This window comes from Styela clava, chromosome 7 (genome assembly GCF_964204865.1).
Source record: "Styela clava chromosome 7, kaStyClav1.hap1.2, whole genome shotgun sequence".
In the NCBI taxonomy this organism is placed as follows: Eukaryota; Metazoa; Chordata; class Ascidiacea; order Stolidobranchia; family Styelidae; genus Styela; species Styela clava.
This window is the reverse complement of record NC_135256.1, coordinates 17033038-17046942: the sequence shown is the minus strand read 5'-3', so window position 1 is coordinate 17046942 and position 13905 is coordinate 17033038. Positions and strand designations below refer to the sequence as shown.

Sequence of the window (13905 nt, the reverse complement as noted above, 5' to 3'; positions counted from 1 at the left end):
TTCACGCAGTCGTGTTTTAAAAGCAGCAGGTCGCTGCGTTCTTGCGAAGAAGGCATTTTTTCTCTTTGTTGATCACGTGTCAAGCTCTGCCAAAACACGATTGTGCTCGTCGAGCGCGTCATAACGGAGAGAGCAGCGGTGACGAACGGAAGGTCGGGTGCATGATTTTTCATTCAAAAATTTCACCCATTACGTCACACTGACACGGGTCATTGCGCACTTGTTTACATCACGAATTGCCCAAGATGACCTAAATGCCTTTCCACAATGCAAATTGTTCTTTTTATTGTCGATAATTCCGCATCGATGGGCCAACGATGTTATCTTGGGACGAGGTTATTGGATGTCGCGAAAGGTGCCGTCGAGACTTTTATCAAGGTGAAATAGATTAATTTATTAATTCAACGAAATAGGCTAATTGCTTATCGCGAATTAATTCGCGCTCTTTTGGGTATTTGACTTTTATAAATGTATAAACGGTTGTCAGTGAATTCTGACCGACTGACTACAAACCACCGTGCGATTCATTCCCTTTTGGACGTGTACAAGGGGTTAATATGTGTCTCTTGGTGCGTTTGAATTGAGGAAATATATCAGGCTGCCCTCTACCGCCGGTTTATATCAATGTATAAATGCGGGGTTAAAGTGAACTGGATTTTACGGTAAGTTGCAAGCCCAGTTTTTTCTTATACCTAGTGTATGACGTGTGTTCTCTTAAAACAGTCGGTATGTTTGCTTTTGTGTGTAAGGGTAGTGTGCTGTTCTAACATAAGAGTTGAGAAGTGCGGTATAAGTTAACCAAGGTTACCGTGCTTAGTTAGTCTTTGTTGTCGATCGCCGAACTTTGGTACGTTTTCCGTTAATGGGTTAACGTTGGGAACATTACTTCGGAGCTCTGCGTTCTGCATCAGTAATTTCTCTCGGTTCGCAGGCATGTAGCGCGAACGCAAATATTTGTGGGATCGTGGTTCCTGTGACGCACTTGCGTGAACTTGTACAGACAGGATTACCACCAGAGTGCTAGCGTGATTGCGCTAATATATCGCCGCCTCGATGAACAATGCGTTAGTTCACTATGGTTGGGCGGGTGGTGGCTGGTGCTGTAGCTGAAAGTGGAGAGACATTGCGATCCGATGTATTTTTTGTAATAAAACAACATAACACGTAGTCTAATAATGATATTGACGTTCAACATTCCTTGTAACACACAGATGCAACATAGCAGATATATATGACAAGAATGCATAGTGGTATTTTATTTATTAAGTCCTATCGCCGACTTATGGCAACAAGCAGAACTGTCAGATGGATGAATATACTAAGCCTTCTTAGAAAGTTTCTCAGATAAATTGGATGCTTCAATCAAAAAAAGATATTACGAATGATATGTGTTTCATGATTTGTTCAGGATTAATTAACAATATTTTTCTTAGGTCGCTATGAAGATGTACATATCTTAAATATAACTATGCATAGCCGCGGATTCAACATTCATATTTTCAAATAATGGTTAAAAATAACTGGAACGAGAGGCTGTGGTTGGCCCTTTGATTAACCCGTATTATTGGGTTTCCTTCCCCCGGGATAAATATGTAAATTCTATCCTAAAATATATCATCTCCATTATAGCCCTAACTATTTCAATATGATAGAATTTTGGAATCCATGCATCATTGACTTACACCTATTTTTTTACTCGTGTTTTTAGATGAGGTCACGTGATCCTGCAAGTCGAAATGACAGGTATATGCTGGTTACATTGGATGAAATAATGTTTTCGATCAAAGTAAGTATGGTTTGAAAATCCCTAAACACAATAACACATGCCATCCTTATTTGCATAACACGAAATGTTCTTAACAGGATCTGTCCATCGAAAACAAAAACTACATATGCACATAGACTTCACTCCTACCTATATGAGTTGACACTAACATTATATGCCAGAAAAATTCCTATTCGTCTTTCTGTTATGAAACCCAATAATATATGATGACCTCAATTTTGATCCCATGTGTCCATTGGTTGTATGCGCAAAACTAATTAAATACTAAATGCATTCGGAATAGTTTATATTCAGGTTAGTAAGTTCTTCAAACTAGATTAGTTACAATATTTTCATTCAGAAATTTGTATTTCCTAGGCATTTGGCTTATTTTGATCAAACACAAAATAGTCTTCATTCAAAATTTGATACTAAAAATTCAAAATTGTGTTATATGAAGCATTCTGCCTTTTTTCTATTTCTATTTCTGTAAATTTTTTAAATATGGCGCTTTTGCGTACCAAGATGGTGGACACCGGAACGTAGTATGTGTACCAGGTTAGGGTTAGGCTGTAATTTTAGGTACAAATATTACAGGAGTCACTTGGCTAGTCCCCAAACTCATAATAGAACTGAAATAAGGAAAATTGGGATAAAATTATGGCCTAACCTGGTACACATACTACATTCCGGTGTCCGCCATCTTGGTACGCATACTTCAGTAGTACCCAAAATATAATAAGTAATATCAAGCACATATATTTATATAGAACTGCAGGCTCATCTGATGGGTTGCTAATAACAAAGTTGCTGCATAGTCTATATATAAATAGAAAACCAATACAGAAAGACCAGCAAACTGTCATATTGCTTGTAAATAGTGGCAAAAATTTCATCTTTAAATATTAAGTACCAATGGATAAATTATATGCGTAACACTCGATTAATGTCCCATAAATTAGTTATTTGACTCAAGGGCAAGCAATAAACATCCAATAAATATATTATCTCGTCGAAAAACAGTCGGTTTGTGTTCAGGGACGTAAGCAATTGTAGTATCCTCTTATAATGTCATTATAAGATCACAAGCAACATCCAGACAACATTGCTGATGCTACTTCTGAAAGTGTGGTGGCCACACCCTCACTCTACTACATATGTTTGGATTTTTCAATCACCTGACATTTCCAATTAGATTCACATTTGACCAAAGCTCATACAACACTATTTGAGACATAAGTTTTGGGTATATAAAGATTTCATTAATAAAAAATATTTTTTTTTATCTAGGCAGGGTGGAAGGAAACTCATGCTCAACTCATTGATAGACTGAAGTCATTACAAGCAGAAGGTCTGACTACTTTAGGTCAAGCATTACGAACGTCATTTGATCTTCTTAGTGTAAATCGTCTAGTGTCTGGTATTGACACATATGGACAGGTATAACTATACTTATATATTTATTCCTTTCAAAAAGTTTTGTTAAACATTCAATGGGAAAAACATAAATTTTCTGAATATTGTTGCGAACACCCTCAAAATCAGACCCCATTTATATTTAGCGAAAATGAAGCATTTCTTCTATTTTTTTTGTTTATAACAGTTGGTGAAATGATGCTATATAAGCTTTCATCTATTTGGCTTTAACCGAGCATTTTATCTATGTTTGTGTGTTACACTAATATATCTTGTTATATCAAATGGATTAGCAAAGAGGAAGTGAATAAGCTTTACTGGAAACCTGTTCGATTTGAATAATGATAGTCAGATTTCCTATTATCAGGAATTTTTTTCATTAAAATCAGGTCATCAATACATACCTTGTTTCATTTCCAGGGAAGAAGTCCATTTTTCTTAGAGCCAGCTATGATAATAGCTATTACAGATGGTGGAAAATTGAGCAATAAAAATGGAGTACAAACAGAGGTAATATTTATTAGTGGTATATATGAATAGAAAACCTAATATTGTATAGCATTGGTTCGCCATGGAACAATCTTATTTTTTTTTCAGTTCCAACAAAAATGATGTGGCATGAAATTTTTTTCAAATTTATGGTTGAGCAATAGATTGACAAGGTTTTGAACCTAAGACATCTATACTGTAATTAAAACATAAATGGTACTTTATATCGACCACATATGTTGTGATTTCATTTATAATCATTAAATCCCGGACTAGTCTTATTGGGACATTCTGATAAGAATTACAATTTCTCGCGCTTATCTGACCCATGAGTAAATAGTTAAGCAATCTTATTATATGTACTAATCAACTTTCACAGGATTGAAATCTGCAAACCTAATCAGGGTGATCGAAGCTGTGATAATGCAATGGCAATCAAGTTTATTAATTTTATTATGTGTCAACCATTTACCAAATCCACAATCAATTTCTAAATCTGGGGTCGGCAACCTTTTGTTGCTCGCGGGCCAAAATGAAGGTTGCAAGGCATTTGCGATATTTTTAGGAAGTTGACAACCGGACGAATGATACTTTTTATAATAAAAATCGAGCAGTAATACATCTCTCGAATAGAATATAGATTTATTTCCTCATTGCATTGCATCTTAAAAATTCCATTTAAATATTTTTGGCGCCATCGAACCTTTTCACTTAGCATCAACTTTTCTGAGTTTTATTGCCATTTGTAATTAAATTATAAGCTCATACGAGTAATTGTTGAATATATATGTGTTGGGTTATAATATAATTTAGTCTACACGTGTCTCACAATAAATTCTGTTACGCAAAGAATATAATCATCAAAACAGCTGTTTTGTTACTATAATTCATCGATGCGTCCCGGACCGGATTACATTACTCGGGCCGTAGGTTGCCGACCCTTGCTCTAAATCATTAGAATATACGCTTTTTAATTAATTGATTACTTTCCAGCTTCATCTCCCTATGAATGATCCTCTACCTGGTAGTGAACTTACTAAAGAACCATTTCGATGGGATCAACGTTTGTTTTCATTGGTTTTACGCCTTCCTGCAACTACCACTCAAGAACCTGAACAACTCGGAAGTGTTCCCAGTGATCGTTCACCTATCAGTCTTATGTGTGAGGTAAAGTAAAACAGGAAGGCAAAATAGTAATGATGGACTTAGATGTTATGTATGTAAATGCCATATGTACAGTAATAGCTCAAAAAGTTTAGAACGGGTTCTTGTTGGAATTGAACTCACTAACAACAGGTTCTCTCATTTCAGAAAGCCATGCTGAACCTATAACTATTTCAAAACGTAACATAAGATTGCCTGATATGAATAATTCAAATATCATATTTACTAATACTTATGACTATGTGAGGTGAGAGCTACAATAACCCGACACACTTTACATAAATCCAATACATAACTCCCAAAACATCAAATATAACACTATAGTCATCTAACATCTAAAACAAAAATGAACAAGAATGAGTTTTTTGAACATCACGACATTGAACGAGAAGGTTGGCATGGGTTCATCAAACCCCATGAATATATATTTACCCCACCCCTGCATATATATATATATACAATGTGATTATATAATTTTCATATAGTGTTCTATATCTTAGGAATATAGTATTATGGTAATACTGGGATAATAGGTTATGATAATAATATACGTATATAAATGTTTTTAAAACTATAAAATAGCTATCGATAAATTGGGTTTACAGGTTTTCTCTGTTTTTATTTATGTTTGTATATCCTAACGCACTCAGCGGAAAGATGCGAGGAGCAATAATAAAGGCGCTCAAATGGAAATGTTCAAGAGCCTTGTTTCACACTAAAACAAATTGGTTCTTGTTATATTTTTTCTGGCCAGGGCCATTTCTGTTCTTGCCTGGAACACAGAAAACATTTAGATAAATGAAACTTGAAATTAACCACGTTTAAAGAAGTTTGTCTTGTAAAATTAAAATTTGAAATCATAAGAGAGAAATATGAAGTAAAACATTTAAAATTAGTTGAAGTCATCCACGAGATGGATTATGGTGTATGCAACTGTTCAATCCTTTATCTATCAGAGGGTTTTGATTGAAATTAGCACAAAATATGAAGAAATTTGAATTTGATTTTTGATCGTAGATATCATCCATAAACAAATGGTTTCAACCTTGATACATTCCTTCCTGTGCCTATTTTAAAACTCTCAATTCCTCCCTCAATATTTATTAATAATCTGTTATGTTGTTCGATATTCCATGAATCTTTAGCAATGGCTTTCGTGCAGATTGGTAAGATTACAGATTTCCAAAAGCATTAAAATCCTTCCCTGGCAGGAATTCTTTCTCGGTTTGGAAACGCTGCTATAAACAGTAGCATGTCAAAAAACTATTTTGTTTTTATCACAGGTGACAGGTGGACGATCATATTCGGTCACATCGCAGAAAACTCTCATGCAGTGCTTAGATTCTCTTGTACAAAAAGTGCAAGGTGGAGTAGTCGTACATTTTGAGTGCATTGATCCTGAGAAACGATTACTCAATGAGGTTCGACAACCAAATGGCCTCATACCTGGAAAGGCCAATGGTGGTACAAATAGCAGGTTTGTGTTTTTCTTATCCCTGTGTAGTTATTCTTTAAAATATTTGTGGATGCAAGCTTATCTGAATTCAATTTGCAAATTACAGCAAAAATATTACCACAATAAATCAGCACTATAGTATTGATCGAGAAAATGATCATAAATGTAATATCATACGAGTTTTACCAGCTTTCTACTAGGATTTATTTAGTCAGAAAATTCACTCAAATAAGATTATACACTTGATTCAAAACAAGCCTCCGTGCACGCAACAAAAGAGAACTGTTGGGCATGCTCTCAACTAAATTTTTTGCACCCCGATTTGTTGGACATAGTTTACCAAACTTTTCAGCACCTGGATTGGTGGTTACCAAGTACCGGTAGCTAAGGTTGGACAACCCAATTTTCGAACCTGAGAAGTAATCCCTTAAAATGAATTGGTTTAGTAAAGATTGTATTATTCATTATTTTTACAGATCAGTATCTCCGAATCCACTGTCAGATCCATCTGGTAACAACACAGGCTGGGCATCTTTACATAGAATGATTTATGTCAGACCAAGTCCCAAAAGTGGTATTCCGATTGGCCATTGGCCCCTTCCTGAAGCATTCTGGCCAGATCCGAATGCTCCATCATTGGTATGTTCATCATATGCTAATAATTTTTTGATCAAATAAATATTTCATTTTTTCTGAGTGATGTGATGTTCCTTCTGTTGGGAATTGCAAATATGAATACTTGAGGGTAATCTGGAGTTCTTGTTTTTAAGTTACTTGAAGGCTGGCTGTGGCTATTCATACATTGAGTAACACAACGTTGATAAAAGTGAATTTTGTGACATGATTTTCTTGCCTAACGTACCCTTCCAATTATGAAAAATATTACTGAAAATTCACTCATTTCCTAAAACTCAAATACCTCCAATACTTCTCCTCTGTTAGAGCTTATGCAGTAATAAACAAGTAAGAAATTTGGAATGTGTCCTAATGATCATGTATTTATTTTGTTATGAAATGGATACTGGATTAGATTTGAATAGATCTCTAATTGATTCCAAATTCTTATTGCCTCAGATACCCAGGACAGCCCATCCAATTTTACGGTTTTCATCTTGTGAGACGGAGCCTTTACTGGTTACTAATTTTCCATATGACAAATACGAATTGGAACCATCACCACTTACACAAGTTCTTCTGGAAAAAAAGAATCCAAACACTTGCTGGCAGGTAGGTTTCGACTCTGAATCAAGCAAATCAGTATCATGTTAAAAAAAATTTAAAAGAACGCTTGACACATATTATCACCTCTGCCTAAGTCACTCCCAAGCTCAGTATGTTGGAAAAATTTAATACAATGATCATCGCTTACTCATCATCTTTCAATATTGTCTATTTACACGCTGTATATAAAGTCCAGTACTGATGTGCTGAAAAGTCTTCTAAAAGAATATGGAATGGATCATTGCACATGAAAATTGGCCATATGGTGGGCATTAATAATAAATTGGCCACCCATAATCACTATGTAGCAAATATGATGCAAAAACTACCCTTAGAAAATAACTATTTTATATCGGGCATGGACAAATAGTGTTGCAGGGAGGTCTAAAAATGGCCCTACTAATACTACCCATAACTTTTTGTCAAGTTCCTCTTTGTGCTGTTTCAGATGTGCGAGCTTCCACAGAAAACAATTTTTCATCGGTGGCAAAATTTTTTATTTTTGTATTTCAGGTGTATGTAGACAACAGTGGAAAATATAGCGATAATTCTCCTCCACCCTGTGGTTATCTCAAAGCAAGTTCAAATTTATCTTGTGTCAACTTATTTGTAATGCCATATAATTATCCGGTTCTTCTCCCTTTGATAAGTAAGTATAGATTATAAATTTTTCAGATTATTTTTCATGTGAAAATTGGTAATTTTATTCCTGACCAATTAGCAGGATTGGTTAACAGCAACATTTGGGGTGGATTGAAGCAATTATCAAATTTCTAAGAAATGTAGATTGTAATGTAATGACCCTATTCACTGTGTTTCTTAGCACTGGCTTGGTGTTGTAGGGTGGTCATTGATATTCCAGTTTACTGGCCAAGATGTAGCCTATTTAATTATTTAGTGTCTGCCAATGGTGAACAGAATCATACAGTTTTAAATAATAGTTATGTAATTAACCCTGCTGTCAGATAAATAGCCTAGATCTATTTAACATATGTCTAAAATGTTGAGGTCAAATCATCGAAGGTCTAATCGGTTCGGTTTACTGAAGTGAAAAGATTCTTCCAATGTTTTATTTGAGTATGTAAAATCGACTGCAATTTTTTTTTTAAATACAGCAAATAAATTTGAGAAGGAATATAGTCATCATAAGTCCAGGGATTTCTTATGATAAATGGTTCGTTTTTTCTTCTCTGAATAATGTAGGTAAATTTGTATCAATTTTATTTTCTAGATAAGTTGATAAAAAACAAGATGAAAATGATTCCGAGCTTGAGAGTGGAACTTGAAGATTACCTAAAAATGTTACCAAGTTATTATATTGGTGTAAGTAAATTATATTCGAATTAGAAATTCTTGTGTGGTAGGTGTTTAAGGTTGTTGTATGTAATGTCAATTTCCTCCGTGTGTGGTAAAAATAACAATCATAGCAGATGTTTTTTTTTCAAGAGAAAAACGTGTAAAACTCATAAAGAGTGATTCTGAAATTTCTCGTGAAAATTAATATGATATAATAAATGGGTAGTACCAAGATGTTGTATATTCAAGTACTTGATATACACTTGTAAATAAGTTTATTTTTCATACTTTCAGCTTAAGTATGTCATTCACAGTTTTGAATATTTATCTTTAGGCTGTAAGAAAAGCAATGCGGCAACTTGGAGTTCCAAATCTTGTTCCAGATTCTCTTGAAGTTGGTCTTAGTCATTCTGTACTTTCATATTTCAAAAAATTGAAGCAACAGGCCAAGGTAAAAACTAAATTTTATTAGTTATTTCAAGCTATTCTATCAAAATGATATTATTTAACAATAAATGTTCATTTTATTACTTTATACCATTGTGTCTTGTTTACAGGCAAGTGCTGATAGAATAATGAATTCAGTGGGACACATACCTCCTTACGTCAACAAAGGAATCAGCATTTCTGGTCGATACAACACACTTTCTGTGACACAACTTCCCAATTTTAATCAAATTCTCGCTTCTGTAACTGAAAACGCATCCTTGATGCCAAAGGTAATGGTTTGCATTGATATTTTGATACCATTCAAGTCTCAGAGACAGATAAGTGATCCTTATCACGCGATGGAGTCAAAATGGAAAGACTCATTTAATCCAATAGCTTTTTTTACTCAATTATTGTACAGTAGGATCTGCATACTATCCACTGTATGTCTTCAAAATGCAAGATGTAGTTGCCGATTAAATATAGTTTTTTACAATAGAATAAGCTAGCATTAAATACAACATGCATTTGGTTATGTGATACATATACATAGAAGTCTTGTTACATGCCCCCCTGCTCTTTTACTACAGGTTGACTTGAATGAATTTCCCAATTTTCACATCGGGGTAAATTCGGGGGATGGTATGAAAGGAAGGCGGATGTATCATAATGCTTTTGATGTTCCAAGATCTCAACTTTTGAATCAAGTTCGGAAAATGAAAGTGAATTTCCACAGAGTTTTATCATCAAATCAGTTAACAAGAATAAGACTTCAAGACAAAGGTACCTTTTTAATAAAACCCCTTAGATCGGGTTTTACTAGTAGATATCATGGAATGCAGAGATTGGTTAACTACCCATCATTCATTTCATATTTTTTTTATATGATATCAAGAGTTGATTTTAAATCCTGTGAGGGGGAAATGTGAGAGAGGACAGCTGGACTCATTAGTGCCGTAGGGTGGTTAACATAGCCACTGATCGGTTGCGAATTTCTCCCCCATCATGCAGATGAAAAATACCTGGTCAACTATTCCCATTTCCCACTTGCTAACTGGTAACCAGACGAGAGACTATGGTTCAACATATGCTTAGGCCATTTGATCTATTTCCTCTAAAATTAAATAAATACCCTATCTGGTATTATACGGTTTGCTGAAACTTTTACATCTTGCTTTAGCTGAATTGCACAATCAACCAATTTCAACAATGGGAAACTACCAAGAATATTTGAAGAAATTTCCCCAACCACTTAGGGAACTTGATCCAGACACACCTAAACGACTTCACACATTTGGAAATCCATTCAAACTGGCAAAAGAAAAGGTAAATGTAACGTTTTGGCGGTTTTCTAGAAGAATTTCTAACAGGTTTGAGTAATGGTCCTTGGTATTACTAGTTTATCTTCAATGTACAGCATAAAATTAATTTAATGACCTGGGAAGTCTGGGCTGGTATAAAAGTTTTGTCATTTATAATCTGAATATTGGTAGTTAATTGGATTTTCCATCCTGTAGGGCATGATGATTGATGAAACAGAAGATTATGATGCACCATCATCTGGTAATAAATCAGGTAGATCAGGCGATGCCGGAAAAAGAAACAGGAGAAAGCGATCAGCTAGTCCAATGCGACCCGGTACACCACCTGTGTTTAAGAAGAGTCATTTATCCACACCTGGTTTCGTCAACAATCAAACCAACCCTGCTGCTGTGGTTACCAACCATCAGACTACTGATAATCATAATTCTTTACCTCATGCTTTTTTAAATGGAGAAACTCGTCCTCCCAATGGTGCTTTAGAACTGACTGAACCATCTGCAATTAAAACGACTCCTTCTGATATTGCAGCCAAGCTGCAAGCATTGAAATCTAATTTAAAGCATAATATGTCGGAAATGATAGAACTGGAGCCAAAATTGAAGCATTCAGACTTACTCAATGGTAAAGGATCTGATAATATGTCACTAAGTGATTCAATGGGTTTAACAAATGACAGTGTATGGAAAACTATGCATAGAAAACACAAACAGAAAAAACCCAAATCTAATAAAGCAACTGCAGAAATTGAAAACGCAAACTCTAGCATCAAGGATACAGTAATTAAGTTTGTCAGAAAACCAGGAAAAAGTAAGTACACATAAAATAAGAACTTCCACTGTTAATTGGACTGATTACTGTAACTGATGCTAAGCTTATCTTTTATGGGTATGGTATTTTCTATCAAGGCTATCACTGGACTTCATCATTACTGTAACTGAAGATATGCTTATGGGATTTTCTATCAAGGCTATCACTTGAGAGATTAAATGAGTTTTATGCAAATAGTTGAAATGTAACTTCCTCGAGTGAATCCCATCACTAAATCATTGATTTGATTTTAGTAATTCCGTTATGATGACATTAGTACAGCCACCTTCCTCATTTGATGGATTAAATTCACTTCTTATTGCAGTTACCATTTCATCAGCATTTGCATATTTTGAATTGTCCAACATTTTTTTTTATCTGTAGATGACATCAATATTTTCAACGAGCTTCAAAAATTAAAAGGTCCTAAGTCAAGTTGGCATCCAGTGTTGTGTTCTGTGATCAAAGAAGCACATCGTTTTAAAAAAGATAACTTAATTCAGCACTTGAAAAAATTTGAAGTAGGTAGTAAAGGTTATAATATAAGATGAGAAATAATATTATTTTTATTAATCAAGATTAAAACAAAATATACAATGCAATGTGTTAATGATGACTTTGTTATGAAATAAGGTCATGATGCTAATGACTGGCATATAATGTTATTTCACCTTGCATGTCTATATGTATAATGTATATGGTAATGTATGCCCATTGTAATGCAATCTAAATGGCGGTATATAGAGCCTGTATTCACATCAGTTTGGAAGTTGCCTCATACTAAATTTATTTTGAAAAGCAAACTAATGTGATTAATTTACTGTGTGATATCAAATTTTAATATTATTTGCCCACAACATTGCTATCTGGTGCCATTAATTTTTTCTCAAAGCTGAATATTATTGTTGCACAGGAAACATTAGAGAAACATTTGGCTTCATCACCGCAACCGCACAAAGTTGATAGATGACAGAATAAAAATTATGCTGTGGAGCACAATAAAGACAAAGGATGATGGTGATCATTTCGTGTGATATTGGCGGATGCTGAAGTGACAGAATTGCTGACTTTATGAAGTATCAGTGTTTGCTGGAAGGTTGAGGCGCTGAGAAATAAAAGTAAACACCTGTTGAATTGACCTGTTCTGTGGTGCTTTCATCTCAGTTTAAAATTCTTCTAATGTTCAGTTTCAATAAGATGAAAACATTTTATATTGTTCCAGATCATAGGTGTTGTTGCAATTCTAACTATCCTCGGATAATAATGGATTATCCTTTATCCTCTTTAGATATACAATACTGATATTTCCTGATCTTCAGTTTGATCATATTTGGTCTTTCTTATATTAACACAATTTTTTCAATTTGTCTTTGTATTCTTCTGCAGGATTTTTGTTTCTAAGTGAATTTTTTTATATGTCCAATTTAAGTTTCCACACACCAAGCTGACTGTTGTTATCATGTGATATTGCTCTGTTTTGAGCTGTTTGTTCCAAAATGTGAGAAATGCACCAGTGGTCTATTTTTGCTTGAATTCGGGTAGGTATGGAGAGTGGTCTTGAAATTGAAAGCTGATATGGTTATTTTAAAGCTGGTGCAGATAGATTTATCATTGCATGTAGAACAGTTTTCACATCAGGTCCAAAGATAAAAAAATAATTAGAAATTGTATCTGTGAAGCGATGCGAAGGGTCGGCGACCTATCCAAGAAACTATGCACTAGAAGGAATCCATACACTGATAAATTGTTTGGGCAGAATATTGCCCTTTGAGCATGGAAATGGCTAGGAGACTTTGAAATACTGGGTGATAAATCATCTGGTTCAGCATCCACATTTTCCACTCTCACAGGATAACTCCGTCTGACCAATGACAACATATATTCAGAAATCTTGATATATACAGTATATATTGGGAATATATATTCTCATTGGGCTGACTTTGATAGAAGTGAAAAGAGATTATATTGGGATAAGTTTCAACCATCGTTATTTCTTCGTTCAAATAATGATTCTTATCCTTGAGGTAATATCATACTTAACCCGTAAATTAGAGCAACAACGAGTTGATAGAGATTCATTATATTCATTTATCTGGCGGCCCCACGACTGAGGGAAATGTGTGTATGTGTCACTTCTGGCGGATTCGCCTGATGATGACTCAGCTGTTTGTCAGCATTTTCTTTCTTTCCAGTCGTTCGCCCATGTTGTTGTTGCTATGCATTTACAGAATTTTGCAATTGTCACTCTGCCACAGAATGTGTACAGCGCAGTCGATATGTTTAGTTGAGCTTGACAGACAGACAGAAGGAATGGTTCCACCAAGAGACCAAAGCTACGAGGTTAGGTAGACACATACAGGCATCTGGACACGTCTGCATGTTCAGATGTTGCAGTGTTCAGTGACTGTCTGAAAGTTGGCCCGGAAGGTCATTGTCTTAAGCTACGGTAAGTTAGGTCAGTAAGTACAATACGGTTGTAAGGTCTGAAGGTAGGTGTTATCTGGTTATAGCACAGTGCTGCAGTGATATAAGGAAATAA

At 34.9% G+C, this 13905-nt stretch overlaps 1 protein-coding gene across 2 annotated transcripts; it reads left to right on the top strand.

Annotated features, from left to right (window-relative positions):
* The first annotated feature begins 116 nt into the window (after positions 1-116).
* Positions 117-12876, top strand: LOC120328145 (integrator complex subunit 6-B-like). Of its 2 annotated transcripts, none has more exons than XM_039394555.2 (17): positions 117-378; positions 1709-1786; positions 3056-3205; positions 3602-3691; positions 4664-4837; positions 6118-6311; positions 6767-6929; positions 7365-7517; positions 8025-8160; positions 8743-8834; positions 9142-9258; positions 9365-9526; positions 9827-10019; positions 10417-10562; positions 10754-11366; positions 11751-11887; positions 12280-12876. In XM_039394555.2, the coding sequence occupies exons 1-17, from the start codon at positions 268-270 to the stop codon at positions 12334-12336; spliced, it is 2766 nt and encodes a 921-aa protein (XP_039250489.2). In that variant the 5' UTR covers positions 117-267; the 3' UTR covers positions 12337-12876. The 2 variants fall into 2 exon arrangements, with proteins under 2 accessions (XP_039250489.2, XP_039250491.2); XM_039394557.2 differs by lacking the exon at positions 117-378 and adding an exon at positions 1108-1250.
* The last annotated feature ends 1029 nt before the right edge of the window (positions 12877-13905 follow it).